The following is a 23,648-nucleotide window of genomic DNA, read 5'->3' as shown; positions in this document are numbered from 1 at the left end:
AAAATTTCTTAGACTTATGAATGTTGAAAATTTCCCAAATGGGGGAATTTCATACTTGAAAAAATTATCTACTGATAGTAAGAACTCTATTGGGATGTGAAACTCCTTGATATGGGAGGATCCTTCTCCTCCCTACTAAAGACTACTTTAGGACAGAAACCTTTTGCTAAACAATGGAAAGGGCTTTGACCTATGCTTAAGCATAGAACAGGAAGTTCTTTGAGTCGTGATTGATTTTAGAATTGATACAATAGAGATACTTGGAATGACAGAATTAGGTCTTGGAAACTTCAATCTCCACCCTACTCAGGGTAACAGGATTTAGAAAGGGCTGCAGCAAAGATCAAGATTTAATTATTTGAGAATATGACCTTCAACAGACATGTGCAAAGGGGACAGACCTCTGGGCGATCCTGGGTTAAGGCTAGAGCCACCATTGGCACAGGGGAGACATCGACAGTGATTAGTAGATGTGAGAACTGAGGGGAGGGAACTTAGATTTTTCCTTAAAGATAGCAGGGTCTGAGGACTCAGGGGCTTACTCTCTGAAGATTCTCGACAGGATGGCTTTTCTCTGAAGGAGGCTGGAGGTGGAGGCCCTGAGACTGTTCTCCATTTTGGTCACGTGAGTGATAGGGACTGATCTCTTTTCTTTGCCTCAGCTATCTAAGGGCCTGGGCCTTTGGCCCAGCCTAAGCAGAGGGGTATTTAAGCCCTATTCCCTTCTCTCCCCCCCACCCCTCTCTCTAATACTTTTCTTAATCCTGTTTGTAATTAAAAACTCCATAAAAGGTTGACTGCTGACTTGAGTTTTCATTTAGGAATTACATAGCTGAATTCCTTGGCGACCTTAAATTAATATATATCAGTCTTTTAAAGTGATTTCCATATCACATGCTACTAGAGAAGTCCTTTACATTCGATTGTACCACAGTGTATTCATTTCCGTGTACAGTGTTCTCCTGGTTCTGCTCCTTTCACTCTGTATCAATTCCTAGAGATCATTCCAGTTCACATGGAATTCCTCCAGTTCATTATTCCTTTCAGCACAATAGTATTCCATCACCAACAGATAACACAATTTGTTCAGCCATTCCGCAATCAAAGGGCATCATCTCCTCATTTTCTAATTTTTTGCCCCCACAAAGAGCGAGGCTATGAATATTCTTGTACAAGTCTTTTTCTTTATTATCTCCTTAGGATATAAACCCAGCAGTGCCTATGGCTGGATCAAAGGGCAGGCAGTCTTTTATTGCCCTTTGGGCATAGTTCCAACTTGCCTTCCAGAATGATTGAAGTCACAACTCCACAATTTTGCTACATCCCTCCAACATTTACCACTTTCCTTTACTGTCAAATTAGCCAATCTGCTAGGTGTGAGGTGTAGTTCAGAGTTGTTTGATTTGCATCTCTCTGATTACAAGAGATTTAGAATGCTTTTTCATGTGCTTATTAATAGTTTTGATTTCTTTATCTTTCAAAAGCCTGACCAGCAGTCTCTTGAAGCCGAGGGTTGTCATTCCGCCTAGGTGGAATTAGTCAAGTGTCAAGATGATAGGTGCATGGTGATTTTCTTTGTAAGAAAATTATTCTGATAATGCATTCAACTGAATAGAATCATTGGAATGTCAATTTTATTTCATATTTGAAATTGACAATATCATGTTTTCTTTCAACTTTTGCTTCATAGGAATTTTTCAGAAAACCTTATATAAGAAATGATGCTCCTTACAAATGATTTCTTTAGGACAAAGACATAATTTCATTAAGTGCTTATTTGTACATATTGTAAAGAAAATAACTTCTTGTTTTCACTTTTAATCTTGGTTGCATTAGTTTTGTTTGTAGTTTTGAATTTAATACAATAAAATGAAATTATTTTACACATCATAATGTTATCTATTTACTTGGTCATAAATTCTTCCCTTATCAATGAATCGATCTGAAAGTTAAACTACACTTCCTTAATTTTCTTATGGGATCAAACTTAAGGTCTAAATCAAATGCCCATTTGGACCTCATCTTAGGAGAGTTCATGATATAGTAGAGTGAATTTTCTGATTTTGAGCAAGGTGACAGCTCAGTGTGAATGTCTATGGTGTCTGTGGTATACCGTACAAGAGGGAAAATTATAAGAATGGCCCTAAGTTAATTTTATTTAAACTAAGGCAGTTGGGAGGAAAGATGGAAAAATATGAGATATACTTTCCTCACTGCTCCATTTAGCTTGCTATTCTGTGGCCACCATTAGGGCACCCTAGCCATTTCCAGCCAGTAACAAAACTGAAAGAGAAGAGCTTCAATATCTGCTTTTGCCTCAATTTATCAAACCTTTTCTCTGCCCACTAACTTACAAATCGCATCTCAGGGGTAAGGGTAAATTTCCTTCACACAATAGCAAGACTGGAGCTGCATTTGAACATGTTTTGAAATAACTTGTATTCTTAAGGTTCCTCCTGTGAAGATTGGATTTAGCTCTCCCCTGAATGTAACAATGAAGGTACATAGCTCTCCCTTGATTGTGTAGATTAAATTGTAATCTTCTATTTCTTGATTTAATCCCCAGAAATATAAGCACAGTACTTGAAGTTGAGTGGGAAGATCATCCCATGTTAGATCTGATCACCAAGAGTGTAAATTTCCCTCTTAATCATGAGGTGGGAAGTCTGTGATCCACATGTGTGATAGTGGGTAACAAGTTAGAATTGACTAATTGCCTTCTGGGCAGTCCTAGAGCAGAGAATCTGCTGTGATTGATAGATGTGAAATTTAGGAGAGGTGACACAAGAGAAAAAGATCTTTAAAAACAGGACCATGGAAGGGAAAAGGGGAGATCTCAGACTCGGAGTTGGACTGGAGGATGAGTCTCTTGAGCTTGGATTGAAGAACTCTGCCTCAGAGTTGAACTGGAGGAACTGGACCCCTGGAGAAACTCGTGCAGACCTCAGACTGCTTTCCTTTTAGATGGTCACCATTGGCAAGTAAAAGATGGACTTAGTGACCCTGCCTTTCTGGAGGTGTGAAGCCTTCAGAAAAGGCCCTCTCTTCCCCTGGCTGGGGCTTAGAATTTCTAACTGGTATCAGAGGAAGCCAGAGCTCTATCTCTCTCCTCTTTTCTCTTCCTTAATATCTTCCCTCTATTGTAAATGAACTACCAAAAATTCCATTTGCTTTAGCAATTCATTTTAGGATTTAGACATTAAATCCCTAGAGACCACCTATATAAATATTCAGAGTCCAGCCACAATTAAATTTAACACTCCTCAGTATGGACTCTCTGATGAATATGACTTGTGGCTGAATGTCTTTCCACATTGCTAGCATTCATATGGTTTCTCTCCGGTGTGGATACTCTGATGTACAGCAAGATGGGAGTTATTTATAAATGTCTTTCCACATTACTTGCATTCATAAGGTTTCACCGACTGTGGATTCTCTGATGTAGAAAAAGACTGGAGCTCTGACTGAATGATTTTCCACATTGTTTGCATTCATAAGGTTTCTCCCCAGTGTGGATTCTCTGATGTACAGCAAGATGGGAGCTCTGACGGAATGTCTTTCCACACTCCTTACATTCATAAGGTTTCTCCCCAGTGTGGATTCTCTCATGTTTAGCAAGACTGGATTTATCTTTGAATGTCTTCCCACATTGGTTGCATCTATAAGGTTTCTCCTCAGCATGGATTCTCTCATGTTCTGCAAGACTGGAGCTCAGAAGGAATGTCTTTCCACATATCTTGCATTCATAAGGTTTCTCCCCATTGTGGATTCTCTCATGTAGAAGAAGAGTGGAATACACTGTGAATGTCTTTCCACAGTGCTTGCATTCATAAGGTTTCTCCCCAGTGTGGATTCTCTGATGTGCAGCAAGACGGGAACTTGTACGGAATGTCTTTCCACAGTGCTTGCATTCATAAGGTTTCTCCCCAGTGTGGATTCTCTGATGTGCAGCAAGACAGGAGCTCTGAATGAATGTCTTTCCACAGTGCTTGCATTCATAAGGTTTCTCCCCAGTGTGGATTCTCTGATGTGCAACAAGACAGGAGCTCTGACTGAATGTCTTTCCACAGTGCTTGCATTCATAAGGTTTTTCCCCAGTGTGGATTCTCTGATGTGCAGCAAGACTGGAGCTCATACGGAATGTCTTTCCACATTGCTTGCATTCATAAAGTTTCTCCCCAGTGTGGACTCTCCAATGTACTTCAAGATTGGAACTCTGACTAAATGTCTTTCCACACTGTTTGCATTCATAAGGTTTCTCCCCAGTGTGGATTCTCTGATGTGCAACAAGACAGGAGCTCTGACTGAATGTCTTTTCACACTGTTTGCATTTATAAGGTTTTTCTCCAGTATGGACTCTCAGATGTCTAATAAGACTGGAGCTCTGAGTGAATGTCTTTTCACATTCCTTGCATTTATAAGATTTCTCTTTAGTATAGTTTCTCTGATGTCTAGCAAGACTGGCCCTGGGCATAAAAGTGCTTCCACACTCCTTATTTTCACTAGGTTTTTCCTCAATGTGCATTCTTTGATGTTCACTATGAGATAAATTTTGAGGTGCAACACAGAATTCTCTGAAAGCAAACTTATTGGGACCATCATTCACGAATCTTTGTAGTTCCATTTCTTCCACAGAAGCGCTCATCTGTGTTGGATTCTCCTTCATTTCAGGTCTGATCTCTCCATCTAAAAGAAAAAAACAGTAAAACATACATATAGTGACAAAAACACATATATAACTCTTATCTCCTTTCCTCCACTGTCAGAACATAAACCCCTTTATATCCTATTTCCTCAGGTAAGAAGAAAAGTCTTCAAACTTAAATTAGCACAATCCATCCTTTGAAAATGCCATTGCCTCAAAGGTAAAAAACAATTTAAATAACAAAGAACCTCCCATATGATCTCATTGGCTCTTTATAACTAATCTGGGATTTCAGACTGGCTAGCTTTATTACATTCCTAACTCATACCATGACCACAGAAAGGCTGGATGAGTGACTTGACCCAAAATCCTGGCAGCTGAGACCAAATCTTTTGAGTTGGGAATGATCTGTCCACATTACTAGTCTATTTACTTTCAATCTTTTTGCTATCATTTCCATTGTCTATACATTCAATCCTCTCTTCATAGGTATGACACCACTGGGTACATGTAGAATAATTATTGTGCTATTACTTCATCTAACTTCACTGTATGCATTGTGGAATTCCCTTTATGATTACTTTCAACCTTATTTTTTGTTCCAGTATCTTAGATCAGATGAAGAAATTCAGCATTTTTTTGCATTTATCCAAGGCATAAAAGATTTAGTTCTGTTCCCTACTCCTTAAAACTGGACATTATTTTTCTTTAAATGCCTCTTTTCCAAATCTAATCTTTCCTATACTGTCTTCTAATTTTCCCAGCAGTTTTTATGAAATAGTGGATTTTGGCCCTAAAAGCTGGGGTCTTTGGGTTTGTCATAGACTGTCTTGCTGAGGTCACTTACTCCAAGTCTATTCCACTGATCCTCCTTTCTGTCTCTTAGCCAGTACCATATTGTTTTGATGATCACTGCTTTGTAATATAGTTTAAGTTCTGAGACTGCAAGGCCACCTTCCTTCGCATTTTTTTCATTATTTCCCTGGATATCCTTGATCTTTTGTTTTTCCAAATTAACTGTTTTGGCTTTTCTAATTCAGTAAAATGTTTTTTGGTAGTTCAATGGGTATGGCACTAAATAAGTAAATTAATTTGGGTAGGATACTCATTTTTATTATGTCAGCTCATCCTACCCATGAGCAATTGATATTTTTCCAATTGTTTAGATCTACTTTTAATTGTGTGGAGAGTGTTTTGTAGTTGTGTTCATATAGTTCCTGTGTTTGTCTCGGCAAACAGATTCCTAAGTATTTTATATTGTCTACGGTGATTTTAAATGGAATTTCTCTTTCTAATTCTTGCTAGTGAGATGTATTTGAAATATATAGAAATGCTGATGACTTATGTGGGTTTATTTTGCATCCTGAAGCTTTGCTAAGGTTGTTTATTATTTCCACTAGCTTTTTAGTTGATTCTCTAGGATTCTTTAAGTAGACCATCATATCATCTGCAAAGAATAATACCTTGCTCTCCTCACTGCCTATTTTAATACCTTCAATTTCTTTTTCTTCTCTAATTGCTACTGCTAGTGTTTCTGGTACAATATTAAACGGAGGTGATAATGGGAGTCCTTGTTTCACTCCTGATGTTATTGGGAAGGCTTCTAGTTTATCCCCTTTGCAGATGTTGTTTGCTGATAGTTTTACACATATACTGTTTATAATTTTTAGGAAAGGCCCTTCTATTTCTGTGCTTAATAGTGTTTTCAATAGGAATTTTCAATAGTGTTTTCAATGAGTGCTTTATTTTGTCAAAGGCTTTTTCTGCATCTATTCAAATAATCATGTGATTTTTCTCATTTTGCTTGTTAATATCGTCAATTATGTGGATGGTTTTCCTAATATTGAACCATCCTTGCATTCCTGGTATAAATCCTACCTTGTAATAATGAATAACCCTTGCGATCACTTACTGGAGTTCTTTTTGCTAGTATTCTATTTAAGATTATTATATCTGTGTTCATTAAGGAGATTGGTCTATCGTTTTCTTACTGTTTTTTGACCTGGCTGGCTTTGGAATCAGTACCACATTTGTGTCATAAAAGGAATTTGGTAGAACTCCTTCATTGCTTATTCTGTCAAATAGTTTGTATAATACTGGAATTAGTTGTTCCTTGAATGTTTGATAGAATTCATTTGTGAATCCATCTGGTCCTGGGGATTTTTCTTAGGGAGTTCTTTGATGGCTTGTTCAATTTCTTTTTCTGATATGGGATTGTTTAGGTATTCTTTTTCTTTCTCTGTTAATCTAGGCAATTTCCCCCTCCCTCACCTGGGCAGCAGGTCCTCAGGCTTTCTTGCTCCAGCATCCATGGGTCTTCTGTCTGTTCCAAAGAAGTGATCATGTCTTCTGGGGGAGCTGGAAGCCCTGGGCATGGGGAATCCATCAGGGAAGAGGATAGAGAGAAGCTCATCACTGAGTTATCTTTAGGGAAAGGTTGGGGAGTCTAGTGACTCCAATTGAAGACTCTGTCCATGGGGTTACCACAAGAGTTTGCCCTCATCCCTCACTGTCTGTAATGCAGGAGCCCAGGGTAGAATGTGCCTGTTACCCTGTTGGGGGACTGCAAATGAACAGTACCCCTCCCCCATCTTGTTCTGGCCTATTCTGGTAGGATGTCCTGAACTCCTGACCCTCAGATCCAAACTGGGTCCAAGGGTCAGTGTTCTGGGTCAGTCTGAAGCCCAAGACACAGGAACCTAGAGGGATTGGCTTTTGTCCCATCATCCTACCTTCTCCTCCTTCCCTAATACTTCTCTGAGCCTCAGGGACTCTTCTCATGGAACATCTCTGCCTCCTCTCTTAAGGAATTCAACAATTTTTGTTGGGCCCAATGCTGTCTTTCAGCTAGTCCATTCATCTTGACAATCACAGAGGAGGGCAAGCAGGGCCTGCTGGAGGTTTGGAGGGCTTCCTGGAGGAGAGTCTTCACAGTATGATGGGTAAGGAAAGGAGGGGGAGAAGTTTGGGGAGCCAATCTGGAACCAGAATGTTAGGTTCTAGGGCATTTTCTTCAGAGGAGGCTGGACTCAGCATAGTTTTCCATTATCTAGAAATGATAGGCAGCTTGAAGGGGAGGTGGGGGCAGGGGCCTGGGATTAGAGGCAGGAAGGCCTCAGTTTACATTTAGCCACAAACAGCTCCTACATGTGTGCTTCAGAACAAGCCACTTAATTGAATCTATTTCCTCATCTGTAAAATGGGGATAATTGTGTCACTGAATTATGAAGATGAAGTTGAGGAAGAAGTGCCAGAATATCACAGAGAAAACCCTCAGCAGAGCCCTGGGCCAAGAACAAATTGTTATAAACACTTTGTCCCAGCTCTCCTTTCCTCACTGGCTCTGCTGGAGGCTTAGGGCAATAGGAAGGAAGACTAAATACAAGCCATCTCTCTTGGGGACACTGAGGAGCTGTGAGCTATGAGTTTATGCTGGTTAAAGAGAAAATGATCCCCAATACTAGATCCACCTAGAGAGGAGAAGGAAAACCCTCCTGAACAGTTTTCCCACATGGTTTTAGGAGTCCCAATTCCAGGCCAGGGAAAGGTGAGGCAGAATCAGCTCTGAGATTACTTCCACATCTGAGATTGTCCAACAAGCATTTGATCTCAGCCTTCAGGAGCACCAAAAGGAGCCCCCTAAGGTCCCATTACACAATGCAAAGTCCTTTTACAGAGAACCAGGCAGCAGGAAGGCCCTGGCTCTGGGACTCTCCATACCAGCCCTCATTCCTTCCTCTTGACTGAAAACTGCTCCCAACCCTGCCTGCTGCTGAGGGCAATTTTCCCTTGAATGGTAGACATAGACAGCAGGGAGAGGCTCCTTACCCACAGAGAGCAGGTTCCGGGCATTCTCCAGCATCACCTCCTTGTACAGCTCCTTCTGGGGAGGGGACAAGAGGCGCCACTCCTCCCGAGTGAAGTCCACAGCCACATCCTTGAAGGTCACCACCTCCTAGAGCAGCCCAAGTCAGAACACAGAGGCTGAAAGTCACATCACAATGAAGAGCCCACTTCTGGTCAGTTACAGAAGGAAACTGACCCACAGAGAAGGAGGGGCCCAAAGCTCCCGCCCTTTGTCAATGTCAGAGCCAGCACTAGAAGCTGAGTCTGTAAGAGCCAAATGGAGGCTTGAGAAGAGCAGCTCTAGGATGCTCTGGAAGGGAGCTTAGGAGTTTCTAGTGTGTGAAGGGAAATTAATAGGGGACCTCCAGTGCAGGACCACAGGGGCGAAGAGGAGGTAGATACAGAGAAGACAGGGCTACACCGGGGCATCTCAAGGATGAGAAACTCATTTCCATTCCCTCTACATTCAGCACCTCTTCTGTCCAATTGCCTAGATCTTAGCCATCTTCTGCCTCACAACAGATGCTCACCATCAACTCCAAGTCAGGAAGTAAAGGGTTTTTTAAAAAAAACTCTGCAGCTGAAGGAATCCAGGAGGCCAGGTTCCCTAGATCCAAGAATATACTCTAGGGATTAATGAATCAGAAGATGGGAAAGAGGACTTTGAACACCAAACAGAATGCTTTGTAATTGATTCTGGAGAGAGTAGGGAGCCACTGGAGTTTACGGAGCAGTGGAGTAACACAATCAGAACTGAGCTATATGGAAATCTCTGGTGGGAGAATGGAGGAGACCTTGGAGTGGAAAGAGTCTTGGGGAAACAGACCCAGAAGCAGATTATCTTAATAGTTGTAAATAATGGTGAGTTACAAAAATAGATGGGAAAACTTGGGCCAATACAGGTTCAAAACTGTTCAGATACTTTTGATAGATGCAATCAAAAGTATCTTCAGTGATAAAGGTAAGTGAAGCTCAAATGTGAACTTCCCTTCAGGGCCAGGGGCAAGGACACTAAAGAGACTTATTATAAAAAATAATATATTCATTGCAATATATTAGGACAAAAAGGATTTCTAATTCTTTTTATTATTTTTTTTTAAACCCTTACCTTCCACCTTAGAATCAATACTGTGCATTGGTTCTAAAGCAGAAGAGCAGTAAGGGACAGGCAATGGGAGTCAAGTGACTTGACCAAGGTCACACAGCTAGGAAGTGTCTAAGGCCAAATTTGAACCTAGGACCTCCTATCTCTAGGCCTGGCTCTCAATCCACTGAGCTACCCAGCTGTCCCCAGGATTTCTAATTCTAAGATTTTCTAAATCCATCCAAATAAACCCCTGGTTCTGCAATGAACCACTAGTCCTGTGTTTCACAGGCTACACTAATCCTCCCTAATCTGACTAACTCAAATTTATACTATTCTAAATAAAATCACTACTATTATCCTTATAATTATTAACTTTGTCTTACAGTTAAAAAATAACAAAGGCTGTTGGTTGAGACTCAGAGTCCAAATCTAAGATTAAGTTTTTCTTTGGTTTTCTCAGAGTTAAATAATTCATAAAAACCACAATAGATAGTCAATAGTGTTTCCCAAGTTGGGAAAGGAAAACCCTGAGCTCCTTCAGCTCTTTCCCTCAGACAGAGAAGCAAAGATGTTCCTCCTCCGGCTGTGACAGTCTCAGTGTGTGTCTCTGCCAACTGCCAGGGAGAGTAATTGACACAGAAAACCGGTTTGTAACTGTCACAGCTGAAATTAACACGCTCTCTCAGCTCTGCTTCGAACTCCAGCTCCTTCTCCAGCAGCCACTTTACTTCTTAAAACAAAACTTATTTTCTAGCATCATCCTTATACAGTCCAGGAGGGAGACGATGTGGACCTGTACCAGGAGGATGGCAGTGACACAGAACACAAGGGGGCATATTGGAGAGATGCTGCAAAGGTCAAACTGACAGTTCCTAGTGCCATATTGGACCCGTGGTAAGGGACAGTGAGGAGTCAAGGGGGGCTCCTTGGTTTTGAGTCTGAGGGACAAGGAGGAGACAGCTATAGAGAAGGTGGGGGTTCTGTCTCGGTGAGAGAGAACAATGTGTTTGGGACACACTTTGTGCAAGATATCTACTGGTCACCTAGTGTGAAATCCCTGTAAGGAAATATGAAAGACTGGAGGTCAGCACAGATATTGGGGCAGAAAATGCAGATCTGAGACTCATCAGCAGAGCGATGGTGCTTGCATCCCTGGGAGCTGATGAGATCACCAAGTAAAGAAGTGCAGAAGAAGAGTAGAGGGCCAAAGACAGGGCTGGAGGAACTCCCTCACCCCAACCCTACTGTTACAAGAACTAGAGGAGGAGCCAGAAGAGGAAGACAGAGAATCCCAGGTCAAAGAGGTAGGAGCTTAACCAGGATAGCCGTGTCCTAAAACCTTAGAGAGAAGAGAATGTTGAGAAGAGTGGACCAAAAGCATCAAAGGCTTTAGACAGGAGTGAGAGAAGGAGGACTGAGGAGGTGGTCTCTATTGTCTCAAAAAGAGAAGAGCATAGAGGAGGAGGTATGGAGGAAAGGAGGAAAAGGCAAAGGCTGAGAAGATAGAGAGAGGATGGAGGCCCTACCTTGACGTGGAAGGGGATTCCACTGATGAATGTTCTCATGGGAAAAGGGAGATGAGGACTCACAATGACACCAGAGAGACTTGGAGCCTGCAGTCTACTTGTTCTGAGGGAGGAGGCTGCAACTTGTAGTCAGGGTGGGGGTTTCCAGGGGACTGGTATAGCTTTGACCCAGGGATCAGATTTTCAGGCAAATATAGAAGAAAATAAAGAGGTTAACTTGCTAAGCTGGGATGGGGAAGAGGGACAGAGGAAGTTCCCTGAAATGGGGTCCCTCTCCTTCCCAATATCTGTAAACAATCAAAAGAACAAAGAAGCAATAACTGACTCATCAATATGGACCCAGTTTGCAGAAAAGATCGACTGAATGCCTGAGATGTACAATGAGGAGAAAACTCCTCCCATCAGTCTCAGAATCTGACTGTGTTTCTGGTCAACCTAAGTTCTGGCCGTAGCTGAGGGTCTCTAAACAGCAGGTACAGACAGTCCAGTTTCCAGCCAGGCAGGAAGAAGTTCAAATAGTGTAACAAGGCTTTCTCCCAATTCTCCCCATTGAATAAACTTTCCTCCCCAGACAGAATTTGGATGAGGCCACAACTGAGGATAAGGGAGAATGTTTCCACAATCCACCCCTCTCTGCCCCAAAGCCCTCCCTTCCTTCCCAAGAGGGCATTAGCTCAATAGATGGCACAAGGTCGGCTTGTCCCAGCTTCTTCACACACCAAAAGGAAATGCTGACACCATGCTTTATGGGAATACAAAGAACAGAGGTTTTCTGAAACAGCAGCCAGATCAGCCTCAGCATCTCTCCTCAGAGAGGGGAAGCTCCACATTTTAGTCACACAAATTTCTCCAATGAATCCTCACAGAAGCTGTTTCAGATTGAACAGAATCCTAAGAGTATCAAGGCCAAAAATATAATCCAGGAGAAATAAATGTAATTCCTCCCTTCATGCCACAAGGAAGAGGATCTCTGACAGGCTGGATAAAATTATGAGAAAATCCATTTGGAAAAACAAAAGATCAGCCATATCAAGGAAGATGATGACAAGAAGCCAGGATAGCTGGGGAGCAGCACGGCCAGAGCTCAGAGCAGATCACAAGCCAGCCGTCATCCTAAAGCTGGGGGACTGGTAAGGTAAGGAGGAGATAAAGCAATGGGACAGGCTAAAGAAAGCACCTCCTGTCAAGTGGCAAACCAGCAATTTGGGAGAAAATTCCTTATTTGGTAAAAACTGCTAAGAAAACTGTAATGCAGCCTGGAAGGAAATGAGGCTCAGAGCATAAGCCGACACCACACTCTACTAGACCTGGTTTAAGGAAATGTGAGCTAAATATTAAAGATCACACTATGAAAAGGAAGGAGAGAAACATCTCATACATATCTCACTGCTATAGGGAGATGTTTGTAGAATAATATTTTATTTTCTTCCCAAGTACAGGTAAAAACAATTCCTAACATTCATTTTTTAAAAATAAAGTTCCAATAATCTCCCTCCCTCCCTTCCCCCTCCATGAGAGTATGAGCAATTTGATCTAGACTTTACCTGAGCAATCACATAAAATAAATTTCCTTATTAGTCATTTTGTGGAAGAAATCTCAAACCAAAGAAAATGAAAGGAAGGAAGGGAAATGTGTTTTGGTCTGAATTCAGAGTCCATCAGTTCTCTCTGGAAGCAGATGGTTTTTCTTATCATGAGTCCTTTGGGATTGTCTTACTACCCTGAAGTCCTGAGAACATCCGAGGCGTTCACAGCTTCTGACCACACACTGTTGCTGTTATCCTATAAAATGTTCTGCTTTTGCTCATACTATGCATCAGTTCATGGAGGTCTTTTCAGGTTTCTCTGAAATGATGCTGCCGGTTATTCCTCATAGCCCAACAGGGTTACACTGTAATCACCCACCACAGCTTGGTCAGCCATTCCCCAGTGAATGAATGTCCCTTTATTTCCAATTCTCTGCTACCACAAAAAGACCTGCTATATACATATCTTTGTATAAATAGGTTCTTTCTCCCTCTTGGGCATCTTTGGGATACGTGCCTAGATCAAAGGGTATGCACAGTTTGAAAGCCTTTTGGGCAGTTCCAAATGGCCCCCAAATGATCACTCAATGGATGACAACTCCACCAACAATGCATGAGTGTCCCAACTTTCACACATCTCTGAATTGATTCTTTCCTTTTTCTGGACCAATGGCCAAATTGACAGGTGTCACAGAGTGTCTCAGGTGTTTTACTTTGCAGTTCAAGGACACAAATGCTCAGCCGAACTTGAGCAAGAGACAATTACCAAAATAATAGAAAACTTTGATTCCTTAAACCAGAAAAACATTTGCACAGAGCCTTAACTTCTGTTTGCCTCAGTTTCCTCAACTGTGAAATGATGTGAATAAGAATATTTACCCTAGAGCAGGGGTCCCTAAACTGTGGCACCCTGAGGCCATTTATCCGGCCCTCACTGCACATCTAGAAGGGGCACTTCTTTCATTGGCGGTCAGTGAGAAGAGCACTGTATGTGGTGGCACCTCAAAGCACAGCGTCGTTCACATACAGTACTACTTCTCGTGACATAATCCTTTGTGTGGCGCCTTGTTCGGAGAGTAACTGAACAGGGGATATCTATGTCCCTGCAGGGAATATTCTCCCTCCTGCCTCTGGCCTCGGAGCTTCCTTCAAGTCCCAGCTGAATCCTTCTCTCTGGAACCAGTGAACTCCCCAGAACCCTGAGAGCCTTCCCTCCGTCCCACTCATAAAGAGCTTGTTTGGACACGGCTGCTGAGGGGTCTCCTGGGTCAGACTGGGGGGGCCTGGAGGGCAGCCGATGGCTTCCCCCTTCCATTGTGCTGAGCAGTACCAGGCGCACACCAGGATGTTCCTCCACACTGGCTGACTTGGATCAAGAAGTGGGAGAAAGGAAGGAGCCGGAGAGACCCAGGAAGCCTCGAGGACTTGAGGCAGAAGCCAGTGAGCAGCACCAGAGGACAAAGTCCTCCCTGGGGACGGCACAGACCAGGGGACACCCTCAGGCTCTGCTCCAGACCAGACTCAAGAGGGAACAGGAGAAAAGAAACAGAAGAAGAGGGTGTGCAACCAGGCAAGCAGAGAGCAAAGACACAAGACACAATACCTAGACAGGGAAGGAGTCAATGGCCGTCCTTGGTGCTCACTTGTGCCCAAGGAGGAATACAACATGGGAGGCAGCACTGGGGGGAAAGAAGAGCTCTTGGGGTCTGAGCTACCCAAGAGCCAATGAATCACTCCCAAAGCTGAGAACCGGGAAAGGCTGTTCCTCCTGCCTGGAATATGGGAACACAAATGGCCCAGCAGTAAGGAGGCAGCAGCTGCCCAGTCCATCTTGTGTCAGAATCAAGGAAGGGCCTCCCTGGCTGAGGGGGCTCCATCTGGGGCCAGAATGCACTTACCTGGGCTGGGAGTCTGTCCCTCTTCAAGGCCATCCCGGGCATTTCAGGCTCCCTGTAGAGGCAGCAAAGTAGCCCCAGTGAGTCCATTTGCTGACGGTCCTCCATCTTTTCCTGGCCTTCTCTATCAGGGCTAAATTAGGAGTGTTTTTTTTTTTTTAAACCCCTACCTTCCATCTTGGAGTCAGTACTGTGTATTGGCTCCAAGGCAGAAGAGTGGTAAGGGTAGGCAATGGGGGTCAAGTGACTTGTCCAGGGTCACACAGCTGGGAAGTGTCTGAGGCCAGATTTGAACCTAGGACCTCCCGTCTCTAGGGCTAGCTCTCAATTCACTGAGCTACCCAGCTGCCCCCTAAATTAGGAGTTTTGACAAACTAAGAGAGCAGCCTTTAATCATTTAAGTTTTAATGAGAATATAGTAGGGTTGTAAATTAATATTATCCATTTAAGCCAGAGTAAAGAAAAATTCTAGCAGCTTTTTACACTTAACAAATTTGTTTAATTAAATAAAGATAGTAAAAGAATAGAGTAAAATGAATACACTAAAGGAGAGAAATATAGAAAAGAGGTAGAGAAAGAAAATGTCCTAATGTCTCTACAGTTATCCTATAACTATGCATATTTACTACCTAAAACTGCCTATAACTACCACTAATAACAACCATCCGACAAAGTTCCAGCCCAATCAAAACCAACTCAATCAGTGTTGAATCCAACTCAAATTAGGTCTGTCAACAAAGACCAGCCATATTCCAAAAAGTTCAAGAAAGAAAAAAAACCTAACAGTCTAAACCAAAACTCTAAAGGCTCCAGCTAAAAGCCCTCTCACTAAGCTCAGGCCTGCTGTTGTATTCCAGGAACTAAGTGCCAATCACCCCCCCAACACACAGCAGCAAACTTCCCATCAACTGCCAACCCTGTCAACCACCGACAGACCAACCAACTGACACTGGCCCCCTTTTATAGCCTTTTTACTACCTCTTCCTGTCTCTATGGTTCCTCCTTCCTATCTATGATTTCTGTCTCCTGCCACTGTGAGCTACTTAGTCCCTACACATCTCTAGGGTAAGAGGACCTGCAAGTCTTCTGTTAAATTAAAGAAGAAATAAAGAATTCCCTTTTACATCTCCCTACTCAGGCTCCTGCTCCCCCCACAATTTCCCACTCACTTTCTGGCCCCCTGAATGGAGCTCCAGTCAAAGCTCTTCCCAACAGGCCTCTCTTGGCCCAGGGAATGTCTCACTTCTCTGCCCTTCTGAGCAGCAGGAGCTGGCCTACAGCCCCCCTCCCAAGGCAGTCCCTCCGCTCTTTCCCCCAGTGTAGATAAGCTCATCTTCCTCACTGCCCTTGGGCTCCCTCTCTGGGCCAATTGCTCTTGGTGGGACCTGAGCAGAAACCTGCCCTGTTCTCCCTCCCAGCTCAGGATCTGGCTCAGCCCATCCCTCCTGGGGCCAGGCCTGGGCCTCTGCACCCTGAGCTGGGAGGGAGAAGGGACCCAGAGGGAAGAGGTTTTCCCTTCTCTTCCCAGGCTGAGGCTGCCCCACAGGGATCTACCCAGGGTGAGGGGCCGCAGGAGTCACCCAGGGCCAGGCCTACCCTCAGGGGAGAGCCTGCTACCAGCAGAGGGAGGGGGGCAGCTTGGGAAGAGAAGAGGGTCTGAAGGGGCAGCTGAGCCCCTCCCTCTGTTCCTCCTCTTCTGCCCCCTCCATTCTCCTCTCCAGACCTCCAAGAGGCAGCAGGGCTTTGAGAGCTCCCATGGGAGGGGACCAGGGAGAGCCCAAACCCCCCTGGCAGGGAAGGGGCCTGAGGGCTGTGCCAGAAAGGGGAGCCCTGGGAGAGGCTGGGGAAGGGGAGCCAAGGGAGGGGCTGGGAAGGCACCCAGTCCAACAGAGCTCCTGGCAGGGAGGGCAGGACCCTGGAGAAACAGAATGAAGGCATGCTGGGGTCTCCCTTGGAGCTGGGGAGGATGCCTGGGACCCACCGGGAATCCCTAAAGGGAACTGGAGCAGGGGAGCCCAAGGCCTGATGAGGACCAGTCCAAGGGCCAGGGGGGCAAGGAAGGGAGCACAGAAAGGGCTTTGGCTGGGGGGGGGGGGAGGGTCTGAGGGCAGGAAGGCACAGATCAGACATCCTCATAGAGGACTGGGTGTGAGGGAAGCACAGAAGAATCTCTAAGCAGGAGCTGGGGGTCAGGACACCTGGGTCAGGAATCCCTGGGCCTCTGGAATGGCCCCTCTCTCCCCTATACCGCTCCCCAGGATTGGGATTCCCCCCTGGGCAACCCCCACCAGGCTAGACAGGAGAGAGCCCCTCTCCTCCCATCCAGGCCCTCCTTCCGTCCCCCACCACCCTAGGGACCCTCTGGCTGCCCTCCCCTCCCCACAGATTGCCTAGAATCTAGGCCCTAGATACAGCCTGAGGGAGGTAGGAGCAGCAGAGAGCTCCTGGGGGAGAGCAGGGCCCCATGGGGGGGAGGGGCGATGAGGGAATGTGAGGAGGACAAGGAGGGGCCATCTGGGGTTTGGGGGGAGGTTTCAATCATCTCAGGAGAATCAGGAAGTGAAGGTGGGGGAGGAGGATAAAAGGGAGGGGGAACAGGTACTGGATGAGGACTAGGTGGGTGGAATCTCACAAGAAACTGGCCCAAAGCCCTGCTCTCAGGGGAGGGGGAGGGGCTGCAGGAGGACCCTCGGAGCTCTCCCATCCCAGAAGTACTCAAGTGCCTGCTGGAGGCCCCCTTAGGCTGGAGGAGGTTTATGGGGGTCCCTCCAGGTGCTCCAGGGGGAGATCCTCCAGCCAAGAAGCCCTTCCAGGGGGCCAGGCCGGGATCGGGGTTCAGAGACAAAAGGGGGAGCCACCAAGAGGCCATCTCCACCCCAGGCCAGGCACTCCGGGCTCCCTTTGCCAGAGGGCAGTCCTCCCGGTGGGGAAGGCCCTCCTCCTCCCTCAGCCCCCCATCCCTGCCTGCAGGGCCTTCCTGGGCTCTCTTCCCTTTCCTGCCAGCCTCCATTCAGCCCCCCTCAGGTGACTTTCCTCTGGCTCCAGCCCATCCCCCACCAAATCTCCCATGATGCTCTTGGGTACTCCCAGCCCTAATGGCACCAGGACACACCAGCCTCCTGGGAGGGTCCATGAACAGCACCTCCAGGCCCTGGCCAGGAGCACCTTCTCTGGCTGTCCCCAAGGGACGACTCACGGGTGCTCGGGTGCTCCATCCCCAGCTCGAACCACTGCCTTCCCCGGCTTCTCTACAGTCCAAAGGACAATGTGGCCTCCTCCAGGAAGCCCTCCTGAACTCCTCTTCACTCTCCGCCCTCTCTCTGCTCCTTATTGTCTGTTTAGCTGGAATAGAGCCTGCTTGGGGTGACCGAAGCTGAGGCTGGGAGCAGGAGCTCGGGGGTCTGAGCCCAGAGGCTGGGAGGCAGGACGCCTGGGTCCTGACTGGATGTAAAACTACATCCGGTACTGCCCCACCAGACACCCTCTCTAGGCCCGACTTTTTAGCAGGAAAGAAGATCCCGAGGAGGAAGCTGAAGGCCACAGCGGACCCGTTAGACACCAGAGCAGCCCCGGGATACATTGTACCCCGCAGGAAATTGGCACCCCGGCGCGGCCAGCCCCAGCCAGCTGCAGAGTCCCAGGACCTGGGGGAGGGGCGGGGCTCCGGTCTTTGGGGGCTCCAGAGGCCCAGGCGGGAGGTGTCTGCCCCAGAGGGACTCGTAAAAGGGAGGATTCGAACTCAGTCCTGCTCTCTGCCTTCCGCCCCACAGCCGGTTCCTCTCTCTCTGGCCCCTCCCCACTCGGGCTCCCCCTTTCCCGCTGTCCCCCTTCACCACTTCACCTCTACCAAGGCTTGAGGAAGTTCAAAGACAGGGCAAGGATTCACTGCAGGAAAAGCTTTAGAAGTGGGGGAGGGGTGGGTAGGATCTTACTTTCCGGTTTCCTTGGAGGCCTTCACTAGGCCGATTCGGGGGATAATTGCCCCGCCCTCCCTTTCTTCCCTCCTTTGGATCCTTTTTTTCCGATCCTCCAAGGTGAGTCCCGCCAAGCCCCGCCTCCCACCCGCCCCCGGCCCCCTCTTTAACCCCAGCACCCACATTGTGGTCCTGCCCCGCTCCCGCCCCTCCCCAGTGGGTCAGAGGGCCTCTGGTGCCCGTCCTCCCGTCCTCTGTTTAGGGCTCTTCTGTCACCTGGCTTTCGGGAGGACAGAAAAGGCTCCCGGGGCCTCCGGCGTCCCCCGTTCCCCGCTCTTCTCGGGCCCAACACAGCTCGGGGCCCTGCGCTTTCCTCGGGGTCTCTGCATTTGCGCTTTGTGCAAGGCAGGAGGGGGGCCCGAGGGCACCGCGCGGGGCATTCTGGGTAGCAGATCGATCTCCAGGGGGGCTCTTGTGCTCCGATGGGGTCTTTCTCTGGCGCTGCTTCCCAAAGCCAGTCAGGAGGACGCCGGAAGGAGGCCCGAAGGGGGTTCCTGGTCCGGTCCAGCCAGAGCCGGGCCTTTTCCGGTGTCGGGCTCCCTTTCTCCGTAGCCTGTCAAAGAAGCCCCCTTCTGCCCAGTGAGGTCCCAGTGAGGCTTATTGGAGCCTCCCCCTGCCCATCACACTGTTCCCTTCTTCCCGGCATCCTTCCGCCTCCCCATCTCCCTCCGCCCCCTGCTCGCTCCTCTAACTCCGCCTCCCTTCTCAGACCCGGCACTGGGAGTCCTGCTGGAGAGAAGGTGAGGGGCGGGGACTGACTAGGAGGCGGAGGCGGGGCTGTTGGAGACCGAGCTGGGGAGGCGGAGCTTCGGGCGGAGGCGGGGCTGGAGGAGGCGGAGCCTCCCTCTGTTTAGGCTGGTGAGTGAGAAAAGTTCTCCGAGCCTCAGCTGGACCCTGAGCGTGCAGGAAGAAGAGAAGGAGGCGGGCAGAGCAGGCTGCGGCGCGGGCAGCAGCGGGGAGCGACAGAGAAGGGCTGAGGGCGCCCGGGCAGCTCCCAGAGTCCAGTTTCACACACAGGCTGCGCTCAGGGCGTCCGACGGAACGTGGCGCGGGGCCCGCCAGGACCTCCCCGCAGGGGCCGCAGCGGAGAGGCCGCGCCTGGACCAGGCTGCGGGTCGGAGCAGCGCCCGGAGGAGAGCAGCTGCGGCCGCGGCGAGAAGCTCGGGAGCTCTTGGTAACCGGAGCCGGAGCTGAGACCGCAGCCTGCGCCCTCCCCGGGGGCACCGAGGGGGCGCTCAGCCGGGCCCTCGGAGCGCTGCTTTCCGAAGGTAAGCCGCCCCCGGGGCCTCTGCGCCGCAGTGCAGGGGGCTGGGCTGGAGAGGGAGGAGGGAAAGTTGCTCCTCCTCCAAGCCAGGAGTTTGTCGGCCACTTGAGCTGGCCACTGCGGACACTTTCGGATGCGGGATCTCCAAGCGTCTTTTTCGCGGCCTTCAGGGCCAGGGAGCCCCAGCCGCAGAGGGCGAGGGTGGGAGGCACGGGGGCAATTAGAAGAGTTAGCCCCGCCCCCAGCATAGGGGGGCTCCCAGAAAAGCACAGCCCCCCCCCCCAGTCTCTTCAGGCCCTGCTGGGTGTCTCTTCCGGGTGAGGGGGGTTCCTGCCTGAGAAGCTGGGCGGGGCCGGGAAGAGAACCTCCGAGCTCCGGGCAGGGCGGTCTGTGGTAAGCTGGGGCCAGACTGGAACCCGAGTTCCCCAGGTAAGGACTTGGAAGGGCTTTGATACACGTGGTGTATTGCAGGCAGCAGGACGGAACACAGAGAACGAAAGCATTCCTTTGAGGTGGGTCCCTGGCAAAGGGCGGCCGCCCTCCTTGAGAAAATGTGACAAGGAGGGTAGCCAGGACAGCTGGTGCAGGGGAGGATCCAGGAAATAGGGAGAGTATTTCCAGGAAATGCAGAGAGGCACTTGGGGTAAGAGCGTGATTCTGGCACCATCCAGGGCTCACGGCCGCTCGGCAGTCTTGTTATGGAAGAAGGTGGCGGTGAGGGCACTCCGACCTCTCAGCTATACCATGAGAATTCGACCTCTGAGGAGGGCTCTCAGATCTTTGAGATGAACCCAAAGTTATCAACCTCTGACGGTGCGCTGGGGCCCGGGGAGGAACACGGGGTCCGTGGAGGATGGGGTGGGCTCCGAGGGATTTGGACTTGGCCTGACAGACACCTGGGAAATGCTGGGAGGGCTCTCTGGGGCCGAACTCTGGAATCTGGTGTGCCCCGGAGGTGCTTTTAGAAGAATTGCAGCACCGGAAGTTCCAGAGCAGAGAGGAAGGATGTTGACTCTTCTGGTGCGGTGGAGGAGGATTTGAGAGCCAGAAAAGAGTCTGGCAACAGCGGCCATTGGCCAGAGCAGGGCTCCTCACTGACCGGGGTGTGCTGGAGAGGAGCCGGCCTCAGTGCTGGGGACAGCCAAGCAGCCCTGTCAGGAGCCTCCAAGGGAGGGGCATGGAAATAAGAGTCAAACACGAGTTTCCTGTGCAGTGCAGCCTTTGGCAGCCCAGGGTTTTGGTTTCCATTTCGGGTACACAGACAAGGGAAGCTGGTAGTTAAACTGGGCTTTTACAAAGCTATTCCGCTCTCTGTGGGAGATGTCTTTTCCGCTCTGGCTCCCAAGGACCGCAAACAGTCAGCCCTTCAGAGCTGAAGCCTGACTAGATGAAAGTCGCTTCCCCTCTCCTACTTCTCCCCCATGAAGCTTTCCACAGTGAAGCGGGAGGTGCATTGGCAGTGACCTGCTGCCAGTTGGTGTTCACAGATTGCATTTGCTCTTCAAAAGTGCTTATTCATAGTGTGAAATTCCAGGAAAATCCCCATTTGGTGGGCGGTAGTGGACTGTGGAGTCAGACTTACCTGAGTGAAGAGAAAATCCTTTCTGACTAGACTGTTGACTCCAGCACTTGGTATTCAGACAGAAGAACCTGTCGTCTCAAGGTCCAGGAGAAAGAAATCCTTCCTTCCTCTTCTGGGGTTTCTAGGAAGAAGAAGAGACTCAAACCTGCAATCAGGATGCCTGGATTCTTTTCCTTACACTAACAGCCCTGTGACCTGAAGAATTCATTGGTTCCTCCTGACCCTCTGTGTTGTCCTCTTTTAAATCAGTCCCTTCCCTATCTCCTCCACAGGTCTATTGAGAAGATAAAATCGGAGAGGGGAGAGAGGGCAAGGCACTGCCCAGGCTAAGATGCTGGGAAATAGAAGGGGATGTTGTTTTTGTAATTTAAATTAGGGATCCAGGTGACATCTGCTGTAGACTCTCTGCTCACTGGACTGCTGTGGGTAGCCAATGAGAGAATAAATCCAGAAGGGGCTCTATAAAGGTCTAAAGGACCTTTATAGAGAAGAGATGGGGCAATTCGATAGAGTTCTGACTTGTTAGAACTTTCTCGTTCTGATCATTCTAGTAGAGTGAGACAGAATCTCTTTGACTTTGGCCATGGGCTCAGGAGAATGGATGAGCAACTTCAGAGGGCAGCAGAACTTTGCTGAAGCTGAGTCAGTCGGAGAGCCATACCTTAAGCAAAGTGTGTTTTTTACCTTGTTTCCTAGTCTATGTTGAACCCTTTTATAATGATAATTAAGAGAATTTCTTTCCCTCTTCCTTTCTTAGAGTGGGAGGAAAGGAAAGAGAAGTTAGTCTCCTTCCTTGGATACTTCCTACCTATTACTGTGAGCTGGGGCAAGTCTGAAAGAAGAGCATACAGATTGAGACAGTCATTGCAAATGGTCAATGATGGGGCCTAGAATTTCATAGGAAAAGGAAGTCATAAGTCCAGCATTTATCCAGTTACTACTATCTACCAAGCACTTTGCTAAGCACGGTAGACTCTCTGTACACTTGAGTCACCTTGGTGCCCCTGGAATAGATTCTTCATCCTGATGTAATTTAAGAGGTAGAAGAGCTCTCAGAGATCAGTTAGTAAACCCATCCTCATTTTAATGATGAAGAAATGGAGAAGCTTTTGTTGACTGACTGATATTTATCTGGCTGTTTAAAAGAAGAAAGAAGAAAAATATTTGTCCTCCAAACTCTCTGACTGTCCCTGTGTCACAGTTGTGACAGAACTGTCATTTTCTCAATACCCTCCAAACCAAGGCTCCTTGTATAGATTAGGGAAACCCCATCCCTCTTACCTCATCCTCTATCCTTGTCCTGTCTTCCTCAATAAACCTTACTTGAGAAAAGAGTATCTTCTCTAAACCTCATAGTTCTCCTTGAGTTACTTAGAAGGTAGCTGACTAAAAGGGGGGAAGGGAAAGCAGGCAGGAGGGAGAGGGAGGAAAAACGGGAGGCATTTGAAGGAGGAGGGTAGGCAAAATCTTTGATCCATTAATCATCTCTAGTATAGATCAATATACACCCTCTAGGATCACTTTATTACATAACTAAGCGTTTGATCAATGTAAAGATCATGCTTTTGGGGAAAGAACTCTCTCTTTGAAGAAATTGCTTGAAACATTGAAAAGCAGTTTGACAGAAACTGGGTACAAACCCACATCTCACATTCTAAATCAAGATAATGTTAAAATGGTTATGAGAGTTAGAAAAAAGGGTGATACCATAAGCAAATGAGTGAAACAGAGGATATTTTAACTGTTACATTGATGGATAAAGAAAGAATTTTTGAAAAAACAAGATTTAAAAGTCATTATGAGTTATAAAAAAGGATAATTTAATTGCATTAAATGAAAAGATTTTGCATAAGCAAAACCAATGTAGCCAAGATGAGAAGGAAAACAAAGCTGGGGAAATGTTTTACAGTTTCTATTACAAAGGCATCATATTTCAATTGTATAGAGAATGAAGCCAAATTTATGAAATTATTAGTTATTACTCAATTCAAAATTGGCCAGACATAGGAAGAAGAAAATATTGATGTCTACAATCATAGAAAAAATGTTTTAAATCACAATTGACTAAATAAATATAAATTAAACAACTATGAAGTATTATCTCACATGTGTTAACTTAGAAAATATGACAGAAAAGGAAAATGACAACTATTGGATGAGATGTGAAAAAAAAACCCACTAATGCACTAATGGTAGAGTTCTGAATCAATACAAATATTTGGAAACCAAATTAGAACTGCTCCAAAAGGGTTATAAAATTTTGCAAATTCATTCACTGAATTCACTTTAGCCACTTCTGAGTT

General features: G+C 47.0%; 1 protein-coding gene and 1 long non-coding RNA gene across 2 annotated transcripts; one reads left to right on the top strand and one right to left on the bottom strand.

Annotated features, from left to right (window-relative positions):
- Positions 1 to 332: 332 nt before the first annotated feature.
- LOC130457871 (zinc finger protein OZF-like) lies at positions 333 to 18,893 on the bottom strand. The gene is made up of 5 exons (XM_056820282.1): positions 18,716 to 18,893; positions 14,529 to 14,580; positions 8,474 to 8,600; positions 6,917 to 7,012; positions 333 to 4,686 (listed from the first exon to the last, which is right to left on the bottom strand). Exons 1-5 carry the CDS (start codon positions 18,877 to 18,879, stop codon positions 3,419 to 3,421), a joined length of 1,707 nt encoding a protein of 568 aa, XP_056676260.1. The 5' UTR covers positions 18,880 to 18,893; the 3' UTR covers positions 333 to 3,418.
- A 756-nt stretch (positions 18,894 to 19,649) lies between these two features.
- LOC130457872 (uncharacterized) lies at positions 19,650 to 22,693 on the top strand. Its single transcript, XR_008917118.1, has 2 exons — positions 19,650 to 19,767; positions 20,435 to 22,693. It is a non-coding gene; the product is annotated as an uncharacterized LOC130457872 (long non-coding RNA).
- The last annotated feature ends 955 nt before the right edge of the window (positions 22,694 to 23,648 follow it).

This window comes from Monodelphis domestica, chromosome 3 (assembly GCF_027887165.1).
Source record: "Monodelphis domestica isolate mMonDom1 chromosome 3, mMonDom1.pri, whole genome shotgun sequence".
NCBI lineage: Eukaryota > Metazoa > Chordata > Mammalia > Didelphimorphia > Didelphidae > Monodelphis > Monodelphis domestica.
This window is presented reverse-complemented; position numbering and strand designations above follow the sequence as displayed.